A 22912-nucleotide genomic window follows, 5' to 3' on the forward strand; every position below is an offset into this window, starting at 1 on the left:
CCATCATTTTTAGAAGATGATCAGCTTCTCTCTCTTCAGTCTAAGGGACTAGGAACATGGGCTGGCTTTGGGGGTGAGTCCTGCTGTCCAGCGGAGGGGAGGGAGGAGGGTATGGGGACAGAGGGAGGCTGGTCCCCGCGTCCTGCAATGTCGGCCTGGTGGAGGGCGTGTTGCTGTAGGGTTCCTGTAGTATATGCGTGCGACTTAAAGCTTACCCATTCACAGTGCTGAGCCCCAGTTCCCCCAGCGGCCAGGCGGGGCTGCCAGCTGTCCATCTAGGTGTCCACTTGGCTTCTCAAAGGCAGCTCAGTCCCCTGAGCACCCCTGTTGCTTTACAGCGGCCCCACTCTCAGAAGACAGCACACCACCCCGCTGCTCCAGCCAAAGTCCTTGCAGTCACCAGTCCACCTTCCAAACGCGCCCCACGTCTGACCACCTCTCCCCGCCCTGCAACCACCGCAGGTCTCTCAGCCATCCAGCAGCCTCCTGGCCCCCGCATTGGGCTGCTTCCCGCCCAGGCCAACCGAAGCATCTCAGCAGATGTCTTCACCAGTGCGGCTGAAGGCCGAGCGCTCTCCAAGGGACTCGCGGTTCCCACAGCCCTTAGCGCCGAAGGGGACCGAGGGGAGGAACCCGGCCCGAAGGGGTACCACATTGGGTGGCGGAGAGGACTGGCAGCCGGGGGGCCGCTGGGCAGAGCCCACTGTCCGAGACGAGCTCCGGATTCCGGAGCTTAGGGAGCTGCTGCGGATGCCCTCGGCCCTGGCCTCGCCCCCACGCCCACCTCCCGCCAGACCCCGCCCACGCCGCTCTGCCTCGGCTCCTGGCCACGCCCCTCCCTCCGCCCCTCCACGCCCACCAGCCGGCCCCGCCCCCGTCTCCACCGCGACCCCGTCGGCCCGACCCGCGGGGCCCGTTCCTGCCCAGGCCCCACCCCGCGCCGGCCGTCACGTGGCACGCGACCCGGAGGCGGAACCGCCGGCTGGGCGCGGGCATCGCTTCCCACTGCGCGGAGGCCCGGGTGGGTCTGCGGGGGCTGGGGTGCCTCGCGCCCGGGGTGCGCGCCCCGGCGGCCCCGCCATGCGCCCCCCGCGCCCCCACGCCTCGCTGCTAGAGCTCCTGGGGGTGCTTCTGGCCGCGTCCCTCGCGGCCGCCGAGGCGCCGCACCTGGTGCGCGTGGACGCGGCCCGCGCGCTGGGGCCCCTGCGACCCTTCTGGAGGAGCACCGGCTTCTGGTGAGCGCTCTGAGCGGGGAAACTGAGGTCCGAGCGACCCATCCCGCACCTATCCTGGCCGTGCACCCCACCCCACCCCGAGCCTCGGGGACCCCCTCGTGGCATCTGGAGAGAGCTGGGGTAGGTGCTCCGAAGTGAGGAGGGCCGCGGCTCACTCCTTTCGGGCCCGCCCTCAGCGCGCGGGATCTCGGCTCTTGCGCTGGCTCTGGGCCGCGCTTTCCGGTGGTGCAAGGAAGGCTTTCTAGTTGAGTGGCCGCTCCCTGTCTGGAGGCCTAGGGCCAGGTCCTGAGTTTGCATGGTCCCCCCCAGGAGTCTGAAGAGCCCGGTGGCCGCCCAGGGCAGCCCAGGCTGCAGGAGATGCAAGGGAGCAACCCCAGCGGTGTCAGAAGTCCCTGCAGTGGGACCTGTCCCGCATCCCTGCCTGTCCCCGTCCCCTCTGCCGGGCTTGGAGCCAGCATCCTCCTGCTGGTAGGGCGAGGAGCAGGGCGGGGATGTGGTTTCCACAGGAACCCTGGACCCGGTAAACTGGAGACGTCCTCACATTCCTGACGTCAGAGGTCTTTTTATTACATCAGGACAGTAAAACTGACCAGGGGACACGCCAGTCTCAGCCCTGAACTTGTGGGGGTGCCGAGGCAGCTGCACTGGCCCTGCCCTCAGGACTAACACCCCCGCTCCCCCTTGTTTCGTGCCCAGTCCTCCCCTGCCGCACAGCCAGGCTCACCGGTATGACCTCAGCTGGGACCAGCAGCTCAACCTGGCCTACGTGGGCGCCGTCCCTCATGGTGGCATCCAGCAGGTTCGGGCCCACTGGCTGCTGGGCCTTGTCACAGCCAGGTGGGTGATGGAGGAATGGGCGGCCCGGGGGCCTCTGGGCACAGCCCGTGGTCTGGAGATGAAGGCTGAGACGGAGAGGGGTGGCGCCTGGGTGTGGACAGTGCAGTATGGGGCCCTGGGTGGGGGCACCGGGGCTGGGGACTCCTGCTCCAAGGAGCCACGGCCCCTCCGCCTCTTGGCTGAGTGTCCTGCAGGGAGGGGAGAACGGAGGACGCCGTCCGGCTCCACCGGCGCCGTGGTGCTGGGGGGACCTCTGCATCGGGCACACTGGTCTCCTGCTGGAGGCCACCCTGGAGGCGCAGCTGACCCCATGACAGCGGGAGGGCACCCATGCGCCGTGCTGTGTGCTCAAAGGTCAGGCCGTGCAGGGACGCCGTGCCAAGGGCCAGGCTGAGGTTGTGTCGGTCACAGCTGCCTAGGGCCCTGCAAGGCCAGTGGGGCTGAGGCAGGAGGTGTGAGAAATGTGTGCATTGTTTTTGTGTACTGCTGGGTTTCCAGAGCCACAGAGACCCTCAGGCCCCTGGCCAGGGCTGCCAGCTCTCACCTGCTGGGGTGGGGGCTGGCGGGCCAAGGGACCAATGTCCTTCTGGCACCTTGGAGGCTGGGTGACTGCCTCGAGGTCCTTGTTCAAGTGAGACAGGAGACTGAGTGTCACCCCAGCTCCATGGACCGCGGCCGCCCAGCACTGGGCCCAATGTGGCACCGCCTGTCTCAGAGGTGCGGCTGTGGTTTCCTGAGTGCCTGGGCCCTTAGTGTGTTCACATCGCCGGCCTCCCCGTCCCACTTGGGGTTCCCTGGTGCCTGCAGGGTGGGGACAGCGAGACTGCAGGGACTGATGGTGTGCATGGAGGCTGGTGGCAGCGCTGGCTCTTCTAGAGGGTGGAATCGGTGGCCGCGGGCTCCCCGTGGCAGGCTCGGGCCGCCAGCACAGCGCTGTGCACGCTGTGGAACAGCTGCCCCTCCTCGGCCGCGTCCCCAGGCTCCTCCCCCAGGAAGCCGCCTCGCCTCAGGGTGTCGGTCACCGAGGGGCTGCAGCAGGCCAGGAGCAGACTGATGCCCAAGGCCCCGTAGTCCCGGCGCAGGTCCTGAAGCGTGGCCAGGCCAGTGGCGTCCAGGAACAGCAGCGGGGCGCAGTCCACGACCACCGCATGGAAGCAGGTCGCCGTGGGCACCAGCGCGGCCGCGCTGCTCACAGGGCCCAGGTCCCTGCTCTCGACAGGCTCTCCTCGGCCCCCCTGCCCCCCCGGGCCCCGCTCCCTCCCCCTGGAGGCTGCGCGCCCCGCGTCCAGCCCGGTGAGGCGGTAGAGTGACTGCAGGAAGAAGTCCTTGTTGGCGTAGTAGAGTGGCCCTGCGAAGCGGAACACCTGCACGCCAGGCTCGGGGACCAGGCCCTCGAACTCCGCGGTATCCTCGTAGAAGCTGGAATCCGCGACGCGGGCGAGCAAGGCGGCCCGTGGGCGCTGTGTGCGGCCGGCCAGGCTGAGCAGGGAGAGGAGGACGCCGGCCAGCAGCCCGGCCTCGGTGCTGAGCAGCACGCAGGTGGCAGCAGTGGCCACCCAGACCAGAGCGTCGGCTGGGCTGAGCCGCCACAGCCGAGGGACGTCCCTCACCTTGCGCAGTGCCCCCCGCAGGCTGACGACAATGATGCAGGCCAGCACGCTCCGCTGCAGGTCCCGGAACAGCGGTGCCAGTGCCAGCAGCACCAGCAGCACCACGGCGGCACTGACCACGCTGGACACCTGCGTGCGGCAGCCGGTGGCCGTCTTCACCAGGCTCTTGGCCAGGGCGGCGCTGGTGGCGAAACAGTGGAAGAAGGCGGGCAGCACGTTGCAGCAGCCCACGGCCAGCAGCTCCTGGTTGGCACGCACGGAGTAGCCGTGGCTGCGGGCGAACATCTCCGCCAGCGAGATGGAGAAGGCAGAACCCACGAGGGCCAGTGACACGGCATCCGGCGCCACACGCCACATCAGCCCCAAGTCTGGCACCCGTGGGGCCACGAAACCAGTGGGGATGTCACCAGCCACGCTGGAGCCGAAGCGCTGGTGGAAGCGCCCGAAGTGGGACGCAAGCGTGGCCACCACGATGACCAGCAGCTCTGCGGGCAGCGGCACCTTCAGGCGGTGCCGACAGCGGTCCGAGAGCTCCTTAGCGGCCAGCAGCACGGTCAGGCACACGGCGCTGGTGAGCAGGTCGCACAGGTTGGCCTGCCCAGCGCCACGCAGGAGGCTCAGCCACGTGCTGATCACCAGGCCTGGGCCCTGGTGCCGTGGGACCTGCACACCCAGCAGATGCCTGAGCTGCGAGGTCAGGATGGTCACCGAGGCCCCCATGGCGAAGCCGTCCAGCAGAGGCTGTGAGAGGTAGGCGGACACGAAGCCCAGCCGGAGGATGCCCATGAGGACCTGTGGACAGAGCGGGGGCAGCGCTGAGGGGCGCTCAGAGCCCGGCCTCCCTCCTGCTGTCGCTTGCTTCCCACGCAGCCTCCGCCTGCAGCCGCCCTGCACATACGTGTGCGCACAGGCACGGCAGACACGGGAGTGCCCGCCGTGCCCCCATGCCCACTCGTGGCCTCACATGGCCCTGGCCATCGGAAGGCCACTCCTCTCTCCTGCTCCACACGCAGGACCACCCTTCCCGGGAGACCTGGGGCTGACAGGAGGGACCTGCGTTGAGGCCCAGATCCAGAAAGGGCTGGTTGCGGGGCCTGGGGGGCGCGGGGAGGCAGGCAGTCCCAGGGTCCCACTGGGGACCGGAAGCCAGGAGCGGCGTGCTGGGGGTGGGCGTGGCTAGGCCGAGGCCCCGCTCTCCACTGGCGGAGGGGTCCCTCACCCTGGGTCCCTTCATCCCTTTGGGTGCTGACTGGGGTGTCATCATGCACCCCCCTCTGCCCGTGCCGTTCTGTCCTCCCCTTGCTGGTAAACCGCCCCCCTGCCCCCGCGTTTCGCTGGGCTCGTCCCTTCCACGTGGGTGACCCGGCCTGACGGGGATGCTCCAAGCGGCTGGGCGGCCACGTGGACCAGCTCCTCACCTGGTAAATCCCGGCCACCAGCGTGAGGGCAGTGGCGACGCGGATGGCGTAGCAGTCCCGCCCGCAGTCCTGCAGCCCGAGCGCCAGTGTGGTGGCTGAGGCATTGGGGGCGCTGCTGTTGGCTTCGGGCCCCGGGCCGTCCTGGGCAGGGTCGAAGCCGGCCTGCAGGAGCTCCCGGTCTACCACCTGGCCCACCATGAGGCAGAGCAGGCTAAAGATGCCCACCGAGACGTGGCGCGAGGTGCCCATGAGGAAGTAGATGAGGTTTGCAAAGAAGGACGTGTAGAGGCTGTAGACGGGCTGCAGCCCGGCCAGCAGCGAGTAGGCGATGGCCTGCGGCACCAGGATGATACCGATGAGCAGCCCCGACATGACGTCGCCTGCCAGGTCCTCCCTCGCCCGGTAGCGCCGGAGCCAGTGCATGGCAGGGAACAGGCCCTGCAGCAGCGCCCAGGCCCCCTGCACGCTGCACGTGCAGCCCCGCCGCAGCCTGGCCTTCAGAGCCTCACGCAGGCCTGGGCGCTCCGGGGGCCGCCGGCGGACCAGCACTGGGCCCCGGCCCTGCGGTGCGCACTCTGGGGACTCTTCCATCCTGGGGCACGGCCGCCCCCGGACAACCTGCAAAGTGAGTTGAAGTGGGTGGGGTGGCCAGATGTGTCAGTGTCCCGTCAGGACCTGTCAGAGGACGTCACCGAGACACAGGCTGCAGTGGCCGCCCCAACGCCATGGCTCCCAGGCAGTCCCATCCAGGCGCGGCTCCATCACCCAGTGCCCGCACCAGACGCCCCTCTGCTCCCCCTTCTGAAGCGCCCTGTTCGCTCTGGTGGCTCCTCCATCACCTCTGCCGCCGCCTGGAGGGGGTTGGGGTGAACAGAGCCTGTCCCCGCCTGGGGCGTCCTGGGACCGCGGACCCCACTCCGCAGCGTGAGTCTCAGACCACACGGGCACACGTGGAACACACGCGCCACTGTCCGCCGTCGAGGGCAGCCAGGCGGACCTGTGAGCTTAGCTAAGACTCAGCTCTTGACGTCCCCCTCTCTGCTCCTGAGAGCCTGGTCACCCTGGCAGTGGGCACTGCCCAGCACCGGGGCTGTGGATGATGGACCTGGCTCCGGCCTGGCGTGAGCTGTGGGCTAAACGGCAGGCCTGCCCTTCGGGGGACATTATGAGAGCTGTTCCCTTCCTCCGAAGACCTCACCAGGCAGGGCCCCCAGACACCTCGAAGCTCAGCCAGCCCCTCCGGGTCCAGGCATGTGATTGAGGGCTGTTTAAACCCTACCTGTCTTGTGCCTGCAAGTCTCCCAACGAGACCCTGGAGTCGGGCGTCCGCTCACGTGGTCCCACGCCTCCACTCCACAGCGGGAGCTGCCTCCGCTGCAGCCACGTCGTCCGGAGCCCTTTCTGTCCTGCAGCGGGGTCCCGGGGAGGCTCTTACTGGAGGGAGCCCCACGGGCCCGGCAGGTTGTGCAGAGCCTGGCCTGTCTGTCCCCAGAGCCTGGTGGGGAGCGCGGTGTCGGGGCTCGGGCACAGAGCTGGTCTGGTGCTGACCCGCAGCAATGCTCCGCGCCTGGCCTCTGTGCTGGGCTTGCAGTTAAATAATTTACTCCAGAGATTTGCTGAGTCATGGGTTTCCCCCCCACCCGAGGGGCATTACCTGAGCGGCTAATCCGGGAGCTGTACTGTAATCAGAGGCTCACAAATCATTACAACTCTGGGGCTCTTTTACCTGCTCCCAGCCTCGCAGGAGCAGGGCTGCAGGTGTGGGACAGGGGCTGGGGCTCTGCGGACGAGGAAGCTGGTTCAGGGGCCCCTGGGGGAGACAGAAAGCTCGGTTCTGGCGGGTGGTGCCAGAGGGCAGAGGGGACAGGCATCGTGTGGTCCCTTGTCTCTGGGGGCAAGGTTGGGATCTGAGGGAGGGGCCAGTCCCCGAGTCCATCACTGTACATCCTGTCTGCCAGGAGACGGGTCTGTCCCCTGCTGGAGCCACTGGGGCCTGAGCAGTCACACCCCCGGCCTCTGTTGTGTGTCCTCGTGTGGAAAGCAGGTGTGAACTGTTGGTGTGTGCGTGTGTGTGCACATGTATGAACATATGTCCAGCCGACGACGGGGCGAGGTGCCAGGCGTGGAGGTACGGCTCCCAGCGGGGTGTGCCCTGCTGGCTATGGGGGTGGGGGTCCTGCTCTGCCCTGGGGCCCAGCCCCTCGGACGCCAGCCCGGTGCTGACCCTGTGACTGCGGGCGGGTGTCTGGCCTCGCCACACCTCTGTCTGCTCTTCTCGGGCAGGTGGGACCTGCCTCGCGGGGCCTTGTGAAGGTGGACGGTCCCTTTAGGTGACCTTTAGGTGTCCAGCACATGGCAAGCTAAGAGCGAGCTGTTGTTTTTGAAATGGTTACTCAAACCTCCATCCACCCATATTTAAAATGATCAAGTGTGTGCCTGAGGGCCACGTGGAAAGAGAGGTCCATCCCCTGGGGCTGCCTGAACCCACATGTCCGCCATCCTGGGGGTGGGGGGTTGGGGTACTGTGTGGGGTCCCTTTTATGGAACACAGGGGTGAGTTGGCCTGGGCCTGCTGTCCCCTGGGCCCTGGCAGGGGACAGCTCCATCCAGGCTTCCTCTGCACTCAGCCCTGAACACGCTGCCCTGAAAACTCTGCCCTGTTCCCACATCCACAGCCTGGAAAGACCAGGAGCCCCATCTGAGGGCAAAGGTGGGAGTGGAGGAGTTCCTGTTGCGGTTCAGAGGGTTAAGGACCTGGTATTGTCTCTATGAGGATGAGGGTTCGATCCCTGGCCTCGCTCAGTGGGTTAAGTATCCGGTTTTGCTGCAAGCTGAGGTCGCAGATGCAGCTGGGACCTGGCATTGCTGTGGCTGTGGTGCAGGCCGGCAGCTGCAGCTCCAATTTGACCTCTAGCCCAGGAACTTCCATATGCTGCATTTTTGGCCATAAAAGGGGAAAAAAAAAAAGAGATGGGAGTGGATTGCCGGGGTGGCCAGGGGCCAGCGGGAGAGCAGGAGGTGTCCGCACAGCCGCAGGGGCGGGGGGCGGGGAGGGGGAGGTGCGGTCAGGGCCGAGGCCCCACTGCCGTGCCGGCTGTGTCTCCAGATCTGATTCCTCTGCCTGAAGAGCCTGTCTTGAACCCCAAGATCTGGCCCTGTTCTCTGGGAAGAGCCTGGGGCCTCCCCAGCATGCTCCCCACCACCCCCAGTCCCACCCCGGCCCCCCTCTGCCCTAGTGGGGAGCTGTTTGCCCGGGGATGTGGTTTCCCAGAGCCAGTGGCCGTAGGCGGGCGTGATGACTCACAGCAGCTCAGGAGCAGATAAGACTGTCTCGGGGCTGGAGCGGAGGGCAGCCACTGTGGTTAGAAATCACTTATCTTCCAACCCAGCTACTGGCAGAGTGGCAGTGAGGGAGCTCCCTGGATGGCACGTGTGGGAGAGACGCCGGCTGCCAGGTGGTGGCTTCATCACCCTGGGTGCATCTCCTTGGCCAGGGGCCAAGCTATGCATCATAGAGGGCTCCCGAGAGCCTGGAGCAGTGGTGCCGCGATGTGACGGGGGCAGGGAACTGGTGCATGGAGGGGGGTGGGTGGCGGCCCCCCTGCCTCCCTGGAGGCAGGGACAGGGATTTCCAGGGGCTCTCTAGCTTTGGGGCACCTGTGGTGGAGATATTCGGGGAGGGGCTGTTCTCAGCTTGCAGCAGCGCCAAGGTGTGCCCCCATCCAGTCAGCTGGGCCCTGAGGGCCGCCTGGGTGGCAGAGACCTGGCCTTCTGCTGTCCCTGCCCTGCCCTAGGCTGGGTGCCTGAAACAGGTGAAGAATTACCGCTGAGGTTTCAGGTCCTTCAAAAGAACTGCAGCTCCCCCCTGTCCCTCTGCCTGTTGCTTTGTGCTTGAGGCCAGTGGGCTGCGTGCTGTGGTCTGGCCAGGCACAGAGGCCCATGTCTTGGGTCCTGGGGCCTTGCTGGCCAACGCCCACTGTCCCCCTTTACCCCAGCGGTCAGCTGAGCTGTGGGCCTCTCCACTAGCGCAGGGGCTGCAGGTGCGAGGGGGTGACCACGTGGGACAGCATCCTCTTGTGTCACCCTTTTAAGTTGTTGGGGACCCTTACTTGGAAAGGAAGCAATGCATCCCTACAGCAAGTGCAAAGAGGCTGGGCGGGGCCCATTCTCCTCCAGGGCCCCGTCAACCAGGCCCCAGAGCCCTAGTTCCAGAAGAGGGGACCCGCCGCCAGCTGGCCAGGACGGCTCTGCTCTCCCACAGCGTTGCAGGTTCTCTCCAGTGGCGGGTCTGTGTCCTCCAGCCGCGCTGCCACCTCGCATAGCCTGCTCTGAGCGCTCCCGATCCCGCCCCATGCATCTCCCACCCCGCCCGCGCCCCCTGCTCCGCCCGCCCGGGCCCCCAGCAGCACACGGCGGGCCCAAGTTCCCACCCGGGCCAGCGCCCCCTCAGCCAAGGGCGCCCCGCCCTCCGCGCCCCTCCCCCAAGCCGAGCACGGGTGGTCCCGGCCCCACCCCACGCCGTTTCCTCCCATCCTGCGCCCCCAGTCACAAGTGCAACACACACACACACACACACACACACACACACACACACACACACACACACACGGAGGAAGTGCGGCCCCCACGTCCCTCACCCGAGCACGCGAGGCCCCGGGCTCCGCCCCACGCACCGGAGCACTCACCAGGCTGGGCGCTGCTTGGTCCTCGCGGCGCACGCGCTCAGGCCCAGGGATGAGGGGGCTCCTGGTGCGGCCTCCCCAGACGCTGGCGCGCGGTGAATGAGGCCCTTGTGCGGCTACCGCGGACCCGGCCCACGTGCCCGGCCAGGAGCGGGAGGCGACCGGGCCTGTGCCGCGCCCCGTCCGGCCTCTGCAGGGGGAGTGCCGGGGTGGGCTCTGCCCCTCACCAGCTTTGATCTCCCCAGTGCCCCTCCCGACGGGGGGCTGAACTGGTTGGAGACAGAGGGTTCCCAAGTCTGGGGGTTCTGGTCCCCGGGGGCAGCTCTACGGGCCCCCAGGGCAGTCCTTGGTGCCAAGGCTGGATGGGTCTGTGGACATTCAAGTCCACCCTACTGGCAGGCTAGGGACGGCTTGGGGCTGGGGCTCCTCTGGTGCTGCCCCAGGACACTGAGGTGGGAGGTGTCAGCATTTACCAGACCAGGCCACCAGGATCAGCGGAGAAAGCCCAGAGCCGGGGCTTAGGTGCATCGCCCACGCCTGCTCCCCCTCCCCACCCCCCACCTGTGGGACTTTGGAACCTATCTGCTGCCGCCCATTTAATTTTTACCCAAGCGCTTAAGTTTATTTTTTTTTTTTCGGGTTTTTTTGCTACTGGTTGTGACCTTTGGAGGGGGAGGGGCGCCCCCCCCCCAGAGGCGGGAGGACGCAGCCCACGCCCACCAGCGAGCGGGTTCTGTGACCCTGCAGGAGCCCGAGGCACCTGTGTCCATGGCGGCTGGACTTGAGCCCAGGTTCGTCCTTGACCGTTGCACTGAAGAGTGGGGGGAGAGGAAGCCCGGAAGGGAGAGAGATGTTGATTCGTCCAGATCCTCGAGGCGACAGGGGGGCAGCGCTGGGGTGGCCTGGCTGGCGGGTACAGGGGCACTGACCGACCCAGAGCAGCTCGGCCGGAACGCCGCCTCGCTCCCTCCTCTCCCTGCGCTCGCCGGGCGAACCCGGCGGCCGCAAGAGGGCGCAGCTGCACCCCTCTGGGCAGTGCCTTTGCTCCCCCTGCTCTGTCCCTCAGGGCCTCGCCAGCCCCGCCTGCCTGGGCTCACCTTGGGTTCAGTGCCCTGCTCCGCGCCCTCCCTCGCCTTGGCGGGATCGCTGAGCACCAGCTTCCTCACCCGGCTCCAGCCTTGGGCGTCCACCCTACGTGGACAAACCTGAGACCCAGCTTCCATCGGCTTATCCCTCCCGGCCTCCGCCAAAGTGAAACCTAGTCGGAGAGGCTGTGCTGAACCCCCGGTCCCAGCTCCCCTCCAGTCCATCACCGTCCCTCCCACTTGTAAACCCGTCCGCCCCAGCTCCCTCTCGATGCCTCTGCAGACAGCATCTAGGTTTTCCTTCTGCTCCACCCAGGCCACCTCCTGGTCTTCTTGTCATGAACCCCCTGAGCCAAGGCCTTCTGATGGGGGACCCTTCTTCCAGGTCCCCGGGGGGCCATCTTCCAGCTCCCTGCTCTTGCTGCAACTGACCACAAAGGGATCCTTTCAAAACATCATGGCAAAGACAAAACCATGGCGACAGTAAAAAAAATCAGGGGTTTGGTGGGGTGGGGGGAGCATGAATATCCTTTTTAGCCAGAGCATGTGGGAGTTCCTGAGCCAGGGCTTGAACCTGCGCTACTGCAGTAACCAGAGCCACAGCAGTGACAACATGGGATCCTTAACCTGCTGAGCCACAAGGGAACTCTGAGCATAGGGTTTTTAGGTCCAAGAAAACACTGTATGATCTTGGTGGTAGATCATGTGTCTTTCCAAACCCCAAAATGTATAGCACCAGGTGAACCTTAATGTAAACTGTGGATTTGGGGTGACTAAGATGTCGGCGTAGGTTTATCAGTTGTAAGAAGCATCCCGCTCTGGGCTGTTGATCACGGGGGAGACTGTGCTTGTGGAGAGGAGGCCGGTGGCGGGGGCGGGGAGCTTCTGTACCTCCTCAGTTTTGCTGTGAACCCAAAACCACTCTAAAAAAAAAAAAAAAATTGAATCTTGGAGTTCTCACTGTGGCGCAGTGGGTTAAGAACCTGACTTTAGCATCTCGGGCTGCTGTGGATATGCGGGTTCAATCCCTGGCCCGGCACAGTGGGTTAAAGGATCTCGTGTGGGAGTTCCTGTTATGGCTCAGCGGAAACGAATCTGACTAGTATCCATGAGGACGCAAGTTCGATCCCTGGCCTCGCTCAGTGGGTTAAGGATCCAGCATTGCTGTGAGCTGTGGTGTAGGCCAGCGGCTGTAGCTCCAATTTGACCCCTAGCTTGGGAACTTCCACATGCCACCAATGCAGCCCTAAAAAGACAAAAAAAAATTAAATAAATAAAATAAAGGATTTCGTGTTGCCGTAGCTATGCAGAGGTCCCAGCTGCAGCTTAGATTCAATCTCTAGCTGAGGAAATTATGGCAAAGTAATAACATAATAATTGTAACAATAATGTCTTAAAAACACACAAACAGGAGTTCCCGCCGTGGCGCAGTGGTTAACGAATCTGACTAGGAACCATGAGGTTGCGGGTTCGATCCCTGGCCTTGCTCAGTGGGTTAACGATCTGGTGTTGCCGTGAGCTGTGGTGTGGGTCGCAGACGCGGCTCAGATCCCGAGTTGCTGTGGCTCTGGCGTAGGCCGGTGGCTACAGCTACAATTCGACCCCTAGCCTGGGAACCTGCATATGCCGCGGGAGCGGCCCTAGAAAAGGCTAAAAGACAAAAAACAAAACCCACACACAAACAAAAAAGCTGTGGTACTTCCTGCTCTGTGTGGATCTCTGAAAGGACTCCCCGTTTCGCCCCAAGTCAGGCTCCCTTCTCACGTGGCCCCAAGGCACCAGGTGACCTCCCTTCCCTCGACTCGCGCCCTCTTCCGCCCCAGGCCCGTGGCTCCTGTCCGCGGCCTGGTTGTCACACGTTCATTTCTATGTGAGGAGTGCGTGCAGGGGGGAGGCTGTCCTTGCCCCGCTCCTGCTCCCATGGTGTCTCTCAGAGTGCAGCAGGGGGACCAGGTACTGCCGAACCAAATGTGGGGCCCTGGCCTCCGGGAGGTGCAGAGAAACAGAATGTGGGCCCACAGAGTCCCACCAGGTTCTCCTCCAGCCTTGCGCTTCTCCGTCAGCTGTCTTTAGGACGCCTTGTTCTCCCCGTCTCCATCCTCTTGTCCCACTCCCAGGCCCCAGGTTGTTCTGAGCCCCCAAAGACTTGAGGGTGGGATTCCAGTGCAGGCACATGAGTTCATACTAGGCTGTGAGTGACTAATAGGCTTACATAGTTGATGTGTGCCAAGGAGAGGGGCCTATTTAGCCTGGAGCCTAGTCCCGAATGGCACCTTGCAAGCTCCCTAGCTGCTTGAATGTGGCCACAGCTCCAGGCCCAGGCCCACGTCCCCCAACCTTGACACTGAGTGTCCTTCTACAGGAGGTCAGCTGGACAGGGACTGAGCTACAATTTCACCCACTTGGATCGATACCTGGACCTTCTCAGGGAGAACCAGCTCCTCCCAGGTGAACCACTGACCCCACCGTCTCCCACTGGCCTGGCCTTTCCGGGTCCTCCTGGTTGCCCAGTCAGGTCCTGCCTCGGTGCTGGCCTGGGGGAGCCAGGCAGGTGAGCAGTGGGACAGCCACCTTCGTGTGCTGCAGGCTTTGAGCTGATGGGCAGCCCCTCTGGACACTTCACGGACTTTGAGGACAAGCAGCAGGTGTTCGAGTGGAGGAACCTGGTCTCGCTCCTGGCTAGGAGATACGTTGGTGGGTGGGGCCCATGCCCTTTGGGGATGGGGGCGCTTCTGGGCAGGCTTTCCTTCTGCACCACCCAGGCCATCTCCCGGTCTTCTTGTCATGAGCCCCCTGAGCCAAGGCCTTCTGATGGGGGCGGGGGGGGAGCTCCCAGTGACACCGCCATCGCATCCAAACCGCCCACCGCGGGTGCCCTCCCCGGGGTTCGGGATGCACTCGTGTCCCTGCCCCAGGGGAGGGCCCCTCTTGCCACAGCAGGGACTCTCTGCAGGTAGGTACGGACTCAAGCACGTTTCCAAGTGGAATTTTGAGACGTGGAACGAGCCGGACCACCACGACTTTGACAACGTGTCCATGACCTTGCAAGGTGGGCAGGCTTCCCGGGGTCCTGCGGGAGCTGAGAGAGGGGGGCAGTGGCCCTCTGACCTGGGGGGTGAGGACTCTGTGTCCCTCCCACCCAGGCTTCTTGAACTACTACGACGCCTGCTCCGAGGGTCTGCGAGCTGCCAGCCCAGCTCTGCGCCTGGGTGGTCCTGGCGACTCCTTCCATGACCCACCACGCTCCCCATTGTGCTGGGGCCTCCTGGCGCACTGTCACAACGGAACCAATTTCTTCACCGGGGAGGTGGGCGTGCGGCTAGACTTCATCGCCCTCCATAAGAAGGTATGGCCCAGGATTCCCGCCTTCTGGCCGCCCCAGCCCCTAACCCAACACCAGCACAGGTTCCCCTGCCTGCGGCAGACCTGCAGTCCCCACCTGCTGCCTGCAGTCCTGCCGCCCCTTAGCGGTGGTCTCAGGCCTGTGTGGGTTGGGCCGCGGTGCAGGGCGCGGGCAGCTCCATCTACATCCTGGAGCAGGAGGTGGCGGTGATGCAGCAGATACAGCGGCTCTTCCCCAAGTTCACGGACACCCCCATTTACAACGACGAGGCTGACCCGCTGGTGGGCTGGTCTCTGCCACAGCCCTGGAGGGCCGATGTGACCTACGCAGCCATGGTTGTGAAGGTGCGCCTGCCCCCAGGGAGCAGCCTTCCTCCCGGGTGGGGGCGGCAGGCAGGCGGCCCTGGCAGTGACCGTCCCGGCCACCTGACAGGTCATCGCGCAGCACCAGAACCTGCTGGTGGCCAACACCAGCTCCTCCATCCGCTACACGCTGCTGAGCAACGACAATGCCTTCCTGAGTTACCACCCGCACCCCTTCTCCCAGCGCACGCTCACCGCACGCTTCCAGGTCAACAACACGCGCCCACCACACGTGCAGCTGCTGCGCAAGCCGGTGCTCACGGCCATGGGGCTGCTGGCCCTGCTGGGTGAGTGGCATGCTGGATCCTGGGTGGGTCAAGGGAGCGGCTGGACAAGGGGTTGTTCTAGGCTTGTGCAAAGGCCCTTTGGGGGGGGCGTGTCTTGCTGGGGAGTGGGGAGATGGGTTCGTGTCCCTCTCCCTCCCTCCAGCTCGGAGGGACACAGAGGTTGTGGTGGGGCCAGAGGACCTCCTGTGGAGGGGGGAGCAAATGGTGGGAAGCCAGGCCCTGGGAGGGCAGAGGGGCCGTCACTGCACGAGATGACCTGCCGGTCCCCGCAGACAGCGAGCAGCTCTGGGCCGAGGTGTCGCAGGCCGGGAGGGTGCTGGACAGCAACCACACAGTGGGCGTCCTGGCCAGCGCCCACCGCCCCACCGGCCCCGCCGATGCCTGGCGCGCCACGGTGCTGGTCTACGCGAGCGACGACACCCGCGCCCACGCCAACCGCAGCGTCCCCTTGATCCTGAGCTTGCACGGGGTGCCCCCGGGCCCTGGTGAGCACGGATTCCCAGGAAGGGGCCTCGGGCCCCTGGGCTGAGGGTGGCTCTGGCGGGGCCTGGGAGGCGAGGCCTGGCCGCGGCATCCCGCTCTGCAGGGCTCGTCTTTGTCCAGCTCTACATGGACAACTCCATCTCCAGCCCCGACGGCGAGTGGCGGCGCCTGGGCCGGCCGGTCTTCCCCTCCGCCCAGCAGCTCCGGCGCATGCGCGCGGCCGAGGTCCGCGGGAGGGCGGGCGGCCGGCGGGCGGGGACGCCTCCCCGGGCCGGGCGGGGCCGGGCCGGGCCGGGGCCGAGGGCCCTGAGCACCTGGCTTCCGCTTGCAGGACCCGGCGGCCGTGAGACCGCTGCCCTTCCCCCCCAGTGGCCGCCTGACGCTGAGCCCGGAGCTGCCCCTGCCCTCGCTCCTGCTGGTGCACGTCTGCGCGCGCCCCGAGGCGCCGCCCGGCCAGGCAAGTGGCGCCTCGATCCCCGCCGCCGCCCAGGCAGGCCCCGCCCCCAGCCACCTTCCACCCAGTCACGGACCCTCGCTCCCCCAGGTATCACGGCTCCGCGCCCTGCCCTTGACCCGCGGGCAGCTGCTTTTGGTCTGGTCGGATGAGCGCGTGGGCTCCAAGTGCGTGAGTGCGGTCACCACCCCCTCGCCCGCTCCCCCATCCTGCGGGCTGTAGTGCCCACGTGGCCACTCTGCTGTGGCCTCCAGCCGCCCGCGCAGGCAATGCACCTCTGCCCACCTCCGGGCCGCCAGTGTTGGCACAAATCGCCCGTGACTTCACACCTGTCTGATGGAGGGTGGCGCCACCTACAGGGGACATTTGCTGCTGGCATTTGTGCTCCAGCCCCCTCTTCCCAGCCAGTGTGGCCCTTTGTGGTCGCAGGAAGGCGCCGGAGGGAATCCGGCCCTGGGCCCCATCTGCCTGCCACCTGCTCTGGATCCCAGCCCCTGTCCTGCCTGACCTTCTTCCCCAGGTGCCTGTGGGACTATGAGATCCAGTTCTGCCCGGAGGGTGGGGTGTACACACGCGTGGACAGGAAGCCTTCGACCTTTAACCTCTTCGTGTTCAGCCCAGGTGTGCCTACCGCCTCAGCAGTGCCCTGTGGGGTGGGGTCCAGGGCCTTTGGAAGCCTGGAGTTAGGGGGCTTTAGGAATTGGGGGCGATGGGGGGTTCGCGTTCAAGAGCGGGCATGTACCTCTGTGTTCCCAGACACGGCTGTTGTCTCTGGCTCCTACCGGGTCCGTGCCGTGGACTACTGGGCCCGGCCAGGCCCCTTCTCGAGCCCTGTGCGGTACCTGGAGGTCCCTGCCGGGTGAAGGCCACTGCTGCCCAGAGACTGAGCCGTGCCGACCATGACCCTGGGTGGCCAGGAGCAGTGCTGGGCTGCACACCACTGGCCTCTCGGTCAGTCCATCCCCTCTGTTTGTCCCTTCCTGCCCCCTCCCTCACCCCCTTAAAGTGCCTTTCCACACACAATCTTGGGCATGGCCTTCGTGGTGGGCACTGGGCAGATGGCGGCCAGAGCAAGGCCATGCCCGGCACCCGCATTGGGGCCCTCTCCCCACCTGTGGGAACTGGGAGGGGCTGAGGGTGCAGTTGCCAAGGGGGGCAGCTGCTCTCCTGCCTGGGGTCTGGGCCTGTGCTGCAGGGGGGCTGCTGAGGCTGCGCTGGGCGGGGGTGACTTGGGGCAGGGCAGAGCCCAGAGGCCCCCACTTCCGAGGCCCAGCCGGGATGCCCCCTGCCCCCGCCCCCTGCCAGGTGGGGGGAGGGGAGGGCCCCAGGCTGCAGGCCCAGGCTCAGTCAGGGACAGCTGGGGGCCGTGTATGGAGATGTGGGCAGGGCAGGGGGGCCTCCAGGGGTAGTGCAGAACCTTGGGGCCCCACCCTGGGGCAGGTGGGGCCAACGGAGAAAGGCGGGGAGAGGTCCCTTGGTGAGGCCACCTGTCCAAAACAGAGACCTTCAGCCCGGGTGCAGCCAGCCTGGGCTGCTGTGAGCAGAGTGGGGGCCGCAACCCCACTGTCCTCTGAACACGGCCTGACCTTAGGCGGGGGAGGCGCAGGCCTGGAATGGCGGATGGAAAGTCCAGTCAACCCTCTGTCCCCACTGAAACCTGCTGCCCCCGGTCCACACGGAAAACCCAGGACCACCAGGGCCACTGCTGCCTCACTCTGGGCAGGAGGCGTCAGTTTGGCTGTCCTTCCACGTTCCAAAGCCAGCTCTTGTGCCCCGTCCCCCTTGGTCGGAGGTCGGGGGGGGCTTCAGGGCTTGGTTCCCGGGGGGGGGCCGTCTGTCTCGATGGGGCCCTGTGTTACCATATGGGGGCCCCCAGGTTCTGGGCCTTGTCTTCCTGCCTCGTCCCGCAGCTCTGCCGGAGGGGCCCAGGGGTGAAGCGTCCCAGGCCCTGTAGCTCCAGCGCGCACTCTGCCCCTGACCTGCTGAGGCTGCAGTCCGAGGTCAGGGCTGCGGCAGGGGGCTTCCTCCTGGGGTCCCGCCTTGGCCCGCAGACGGCCACCTCCTCCCTGCGCCCCGACGTGGCCCTTCTTCTGCGCCTGTGTCCTAACCTCTGGTGAGGACACCAGCCCCGTGGGTTGGGGCCCACCCAGACGACCTCGTTTGAATCACTTCTTTAAAGGCCACGTCACCCAATACCATCACTTTCTGAGGGCCTGGGGGGCAGAAGGTCCGCGTGCAAATTTGGGGGATCCAGTTCAGCCCATAGCGAGCACTGTGGGTGGCGAGGGTGCTCATCACCGCACCCATAAAGCAGCCTCCTGTCTGGGCCCAACAGCTGCGCCCTGGAGACAGATTCACCGCAAGGTGCCAGTGCACAGCGCGGGAGCCCGTCCCACCTCCCGCATCCACCACAGCAGAAAACAGGGAAGCACATTTACGGTTTATGTGTATTTCAAACCGCATCACTACGCTGTGCGCTGGAAGCTAACACCGTGTAAATCACCTGTACTTCAATACAATTTGTTAAAGTTTTTTATTTTTATTTTTTGCTTATTAGGGCCCCACCCACAGCATATGGAGGTTCCCAGGCTAGGGGTTGAATTGGGCTGCAGCTGCCGGCCTGCACCACAGGCACAGCCACGCGGGATCCACCCCGGGAACTTCCTTTTTGGAGGTCCTGTTGTGGTGCAGTGGAAACGAGTCCGACTAGTACCCATGAGAATGCAGGTTCGATCCCTGGCCTCACTCAGTGGGTCAGGGATCTGGCGTTGCCGTGAGCTGTGCCATAGATCACAGACTCATCTCGGATCTGGCATGGCTGTGGCTGTGGTGCAGGCCGGCAGCTGTAGCTCTGATTTGACCCCTAGCTTGGGAATCTCCATATGCCGTGGGTGCGGCCCTAAAAAGCCGGAAAAAAAAAAAAAAAAAAAAAAAAGCAGCCTCTTCACCACCTGCTTGTCCAGTCTCCTGAGGGCCAGGGGCCGCCTCAGCTCCTAGCTTACTGGGTGGGGGGCTGGGCTCCCTGGTTCCTTCCTTGGACACCAGGACCTTCAGGCCACCAAGAAGAGATTCCCCCAGGACAGTGGGATGGCCCCTCTTCCTGGCCCGCTGGTGAAGAAGGAGCACGTGTTCAAAGCTCACCCCTCCGTTTCCCGGCAGAAGCCCGATGCCTCCTGTCCTAGTAGGATGCTCCTCGCCTTTGGGGGCTCTTGTGGCTCCAGGGCAGTCGTGGGGACTTAGCACGGGCACCTGCACCTCAGCTAGGATAGCGAAGCCATGTCTGTCTCCAGGGTAAGTCACCAGCTCCACTGGCTGTGGCTTTTGTATTGTCAGGCAGCCACCTGGTTGCTGGCCTGCCCGACCCTCTGGTTTGAGGTTGGGCTCGGAGCTGTGCTGAGCTGGAGAAGCCCACCTGGGGCCTCCATCCCTGCTGCTGTGGCCGCTTCCGCCTGGGTCCCTGGGGGTGGTCCCAGGAATGGCAGGAAGAGGCTGATGTTGACATGTCCTGTTTACGAGAGCCCAAGAGGGCTGTAGAGGACACTGCCTGGATCGGCGTAGCCTTTCTGCAGGAGACAGCACCCTCTCTGTCCCTCTCCCCAGACCTCTTTGTCCCCAAGCTTCCTGTCTTGATTTTGCTGAGTCCAGCCCACTGGCTAACCCCTTAGATGCTACCAGTTGTAAACCAAGCTCCACACAGACGGGCACCTTGGTTCTGCCCACCAGGAGCCGCCCTGCCTGCATACATGCACCTAATCTGCCTCTGCCTGTGGGCAGGCAGCTCTGCATGCAGTCCAGTGGGTCCAGGGAGCTGCAGCCCCCCGGTCATTCAACCCGCTTCAGACACACCCAGGCCAGGCTCCAATTCGAACATCTCGGGACCGAATGCTGTGTGCACCGGCTTCTCACCGGGCCCTCGGGTCCCATGGCCACTCGGTAAATGGGGTTGCCCCTGCCCCAGGCTCAGCTGCAAGCCTGGAGCTACTTTCTAAGTAGAGACCTGGTTTTGACAGAGGGAGAGATGGCCTTGCCCCCAGAGGCTGGGGGTCTGGGCTGGAGGCGTTTGCTAGTGTCCGCCCCACCTGCTTCTTCCAGGGGTCTGTGGGCCAGCCCCCCAAGGGGCGAGTGGCCTGCGTCAGGCCTGGCCATCCTTGCCTCTGGCCTGGGAGATGGGTCAGAACAGCCTCCACACCCAGGGCCCCCAAGCACTGTCCCCCCTGAAGTAGGTTCCACAGCTGGACGACTTGCCTTGCTTGACGGAGGCCGTCCTAGCACTGCTGGGACCATCGGAGTCGGCTTCCCTGAAGACTCCTAAGCTTCGAAGGGTCTGCCTCCCACCCCGTGGAAAGCAGGGCTCTACCAAGGCATCCAGGGTGCGTGTCTTTCTGGGCCACCCGCATCTAACTGGCACAAGGTCAGCAAGGAGATCACGATTCCCAGACACCCTGGAGGGTGGGCGAGTCGGTGCCATCTCGGCCAAGCCTGAAGGCGTGCTGCTGTGCCCGTCCCGTGGGGGAGACGGCTGGTCCTCCCTGCTGGGCATAGAAAGGCATTTGCGAGGTTACCTGCGTATCAGCGCCGGGCCCTGCGATTTCCCCCAGGAAAGACCCCGCATCCAGACCTCCGCTGACTGGCGTTGCCAAGGTTGTGTTGGATCGTTTGTCATGCAATACCCAGCCGGCAAGTTACATAGAGGACAGAGACGGGGTCCCCTCCTCCCAGGTTTCTGATGTTGGACCTCATCTGTGCAGTTGCTCCGGAAACTGGTGGCGTTTTTGGTTTAGCAGGGGGACAGGCCTGGGGCTCCCACGATGGCCTCCCCACACCAGTCGGGCGGCCCATGGGGCTGCTGCGGGCGAAGGCTGGATGTGCCCTGGGATCCACTTCCTGGGGCTCAGGCTGGCCCAGCAGACCGTCCAGCAGCCGTGTCCGCCACGTCTGCCTGCTTTGTGCAGAAGTGAGGTGTCCTGTGCCGCAATCGGCCAGGCCTGGGGCGCCCTCTTCCTGGAACGCTGTCTGCCAGGCCCACACGCACATGTGGACAGCTCTGCATGGTGGCAGGGGTTCCCCAGAGAGGGGACCCCGCAGTGTTGGTGTCGCAGCCCTCTGTCCCCACTTCGCTTCCTTGCAAATCCTGAGCAAACAAGGGCCTCAGTCTCAGCAGGGTCCAGGCGGCCCTGTGGATACGGGAGGTGAGTCAGGAGGCCCTGACTCCCTGTGCCTGGCTCTCTGTTCTGCCTCCTCCCTCTCAAGGCAGAAGGATGGATGCGGTCCTTAGAAGCCCTGCTGTTGCCATAGCAACCAGACCCTTCCAACCACCCATGCGGGGCCCAACTCTTGGCCACCCCGGGAACGCGAGTAAACATGGGGCCATCTCCCACCCACAAGGCCAGCCCAGAGTCACCTGATGCCAGAGCCCCATGTTCGTGTCCTGGGGCCACCCCTCATGCTGATGGCCCCACCGGGCAGGGCCCTGGCTGGAGGCCACGCACGCCCAGTGAAGAGCCTCCGTACAGGGCTGGTTGAAGGAGTGGGCCAGGCAGCAGAACTTTCAAGAGGCTCCTGTAGGGGCGGCTGTTACCCTCCCAGGCTGCCCCACAGCCTGCGACTTCTGACCCTGTCCTCAGAGGCCTTCCAGGTGCACGGAGGCAAAGCCCGAGTGGCCACCACGGGTGGAGGCTCCAGACGCCACCACAGCCCTGGGCCTGAGAGCACAGGGAGGAGGGGGCAGTGGGTCCCCCGTGGGCAGAGAAGGATGGAGTGGAGCCAGGGGCGTGAGGGGCTGCAGGGGAGGAGGGCCGTCCTGGCCTGGTGCCCTTGTCCACCGCCCAGAGCTGGCACTGGGGAGCAGCGGGGAATGTGGATGGAGTCCAGCCTCTGGCAGGATGGCACCTCGGAGTCACACCCCACCTGCCTGGGCATCACCAAGCAGGTGACCAGGGTAGCCGAGCATCCTGGCACCAGATGAGAAATCCCCCTGCAGCCTCATGGTCCAGGGGCAGTCTGTAGGATGCAACAAGTGGCCGAAGCCCATCCCCGGCCTTCCGTGCCCAGTAGTGCCCTTCCCCCAGGGCCCTGCCGCAGGACAGTGATCCCTCCAGGGGCTGGCACAGGTGCCCTGGGGGAGGGGGTGTGGACACCAGCACTGACCAGCTCCCCCAGACCACCGTGCTAGGGACATCCAGAAACTGGAGAGGGAACACCGGGAACCAATGACAGCCACAGGCTGGCCTCTCCATCGGGGAGGCTTGTGCACCCAGTGGACCTGGCCAGATGGCCTGGCATGACCAGCGTCCTGCTCTGGCTTTGGGCAGGGATCTGCATCGGGGTTCAGGGGTGCACGTCTGCGAGGGTTGGGGGCCCCAGTCACGGCAAGTGTGCTGCTCAGCCCTGGAGCTGGCCAGGCCCACTTGGTCTGCTGTCCTGCCCAGTGGCCCTGTCCAGGAGCACTGGCCACATCCCATAGTCGCCCACTGTGAGCCCCTGTAGGGACAGCTGGCTCTTTGAGGGGGGCTCCGGGCCAAACCCTAGACCAGCGACTGCCCTTCCAAGCTTACCGCTGGGAGGAGTACACCCTACAGTGACTGTGCCCGGGAGCCACCAGCAGCGCCCCCAGCGCTCCTCCCACAGTGGTCCTGGTGCAGGGGCGGGAGGGGCCCAGCCCCGGGCTGGGATGAGGGGCGGCTCCAGTGAGGTTCTCAGGTTGAACTAGGAGAGAAGATGAAACCCCGAAGCAGTCTTTTGTGCCTTACAAAGTCTAAAATGAATTGGGTTTTGATGATTGTTGGACACCTATAAATGTAATAAAATTCATTAAGTAATTAAAAAAAATGATTCCCACCCTGGTCCAGACGTTCGTGTTCACCTGGCAGCCCTGCCGGAGGGGCTCTGCTCTGTGCCTGTTAGCCCAGCTGCCCCCCGGTCCCCCTTGGAGCCTCTGTCTGTCTAGCAGGTCTTGTGCTGGTTTTGTTTTTGTTTTTGTTTTTGGTATTGTTAGGGCCGTACCTGCAGCGTAGGGAGGTTCCCAGGCTAGGGGTCCAACTGGAGGTGCAGCTGTCGGTCTACACCACAGCCACAGCGACACTGGATCCTTAACCCACTGATCGAGGCCAGGGATCG

General features: G+C 64.9%; 2 protein-coding genes across 8 annotated transcripts; one reads left to right on the forward strand and one right to left on the reverse strand.

The window, feature by feature from the left end:
• IDUA (iduronidase, alpha-L-) lies at window positions 962–18328 on the forward strand. 2 transcript variants are annotated; one of them, XM_021100852.1, is made up of 14 exons: window positions 962–1235; window positions 1932–2072; window positions 13230–13315; window positions 13454–13561; window positions 13821–13916; window positions 14011–14213; window positions 14375–14554; window positions 14643–14859; window positions 15132–15344; window positions 15446–15567; window positions 15674–15799; window positions 15887–15963; window positions 16317–16417; window positions 16553–18327. In XM_021100852.1, exons 1-14 carry the CDS (start codon window positions 1081–1083, stop codon window positions 16657–16659), a joined length of 1932 nt encoding a protein of 643 aa, XP_020956511.1. In that variant the 5' UTR covers window positions 962–1080; the 3' UTR covers window positions 16660–18327. The 2 variants fall into 2 exon arrangements, 1 of the variants encoding a protein (XP_020956511.1); XR_002346509.1 differs by having other exon boundaries at window positions 966–1235; window positions 15887–15967; window positions 16553–18328.
• SLC26A1 (solute carrier family 26 member 1) lies at window positions 1778–12313 on the reverse strand. Of its 6 annotated transcripts, none has more exons than XM_021100849.1 (5): window positions 9786–12312; window positions 6755–6910; window positions 6380–6506; window positions 5101–5718; window positions 1778–4474 (listed from the first exon to the last, which is right to left on the reverse strand). In XM_021100849.1, exons 4-5 carry the CDS (start codon window positions 5689–5691, stop codon window positions 2945–2947), a joined length of 2121 nt encoding a protein of 706 aa, XP_020956508.1. In that variant the 5' UTR covers window positions 5692–5718; window positions 6380–6506; window positions 6755–6910; window positions 9786–12312; the 3' UTR covers window positions 1778–2944. The 6 variants fall into 6 exon arrangements, with proteins under 6 accessions (XP_020956508.1, XP_020956507.1, XP_020956504.1 ...); XM_021100848.1 differs by lacking the exon at window positions 9786–12312 and adding an exon at window positions 8405–8816; XM_021100845.1 differs by lacking the exon at window positions 6755–6910.

Source organism: Sus scrofa, chromosome 8, assembly GCF_000003025.6.
Source record: "Sus scrofa isolate TJ Tabasco breed Duroc chromosome 8, Sscrofa11.1, whole genome shotgun sequence".
Classification (NCBI taxonomy): domain Eukaryota; kingdom Metazoa; phylum Chordata; class Mammalia; order Artiodactyla; family Suidae; genus Sus; species Sus scrofa.

What these genes read in the sequence shown, in the direction of transcription:
- SLC26A1 (XM_021100851.1), bottom strand. Translation starts at nt 5,691, where the DNA reads ATGGAAGAGTCCCCAGAGTGCGCACCGCAGGGCCGGGGCCCAGTGCTG. An exon ending in TGGTGGCCGGGATTTACCAG is followed by an intron (nt 4,475 to 5,100) that starts GTGAGGAGCTGG and finishes CTCTGTCCACAG; the next exon opens with GTCCTCATGGGCATCCTCCG.
- IDUA (XM_021100852.1), top strand. Translation starts at nt 1,081, where the DNA reads ATGCGCCCCCCGCGCCCCCACGCCTCGCTGCTAGAGCTCCTGGGGGTG. An exon ending in CTGGGCCTTGTCACAGCCAG is followed by an intron (nt 2,073 to 13,229) that starts GTGGGTGATGGA and finishes GTCCTTCTACAG; the next exon opens with GAGGTCAGCTGGACAGGGAC. An exon ending in CCTGGCTAGGAGATACGTTG is followed by an intron (nt 13,562 to 13,820) that starts GTGGGTGGGGCC and finishes GACTCTCTGCAG; the next exon opens with GTAGGTACGGACTCAAGCAC.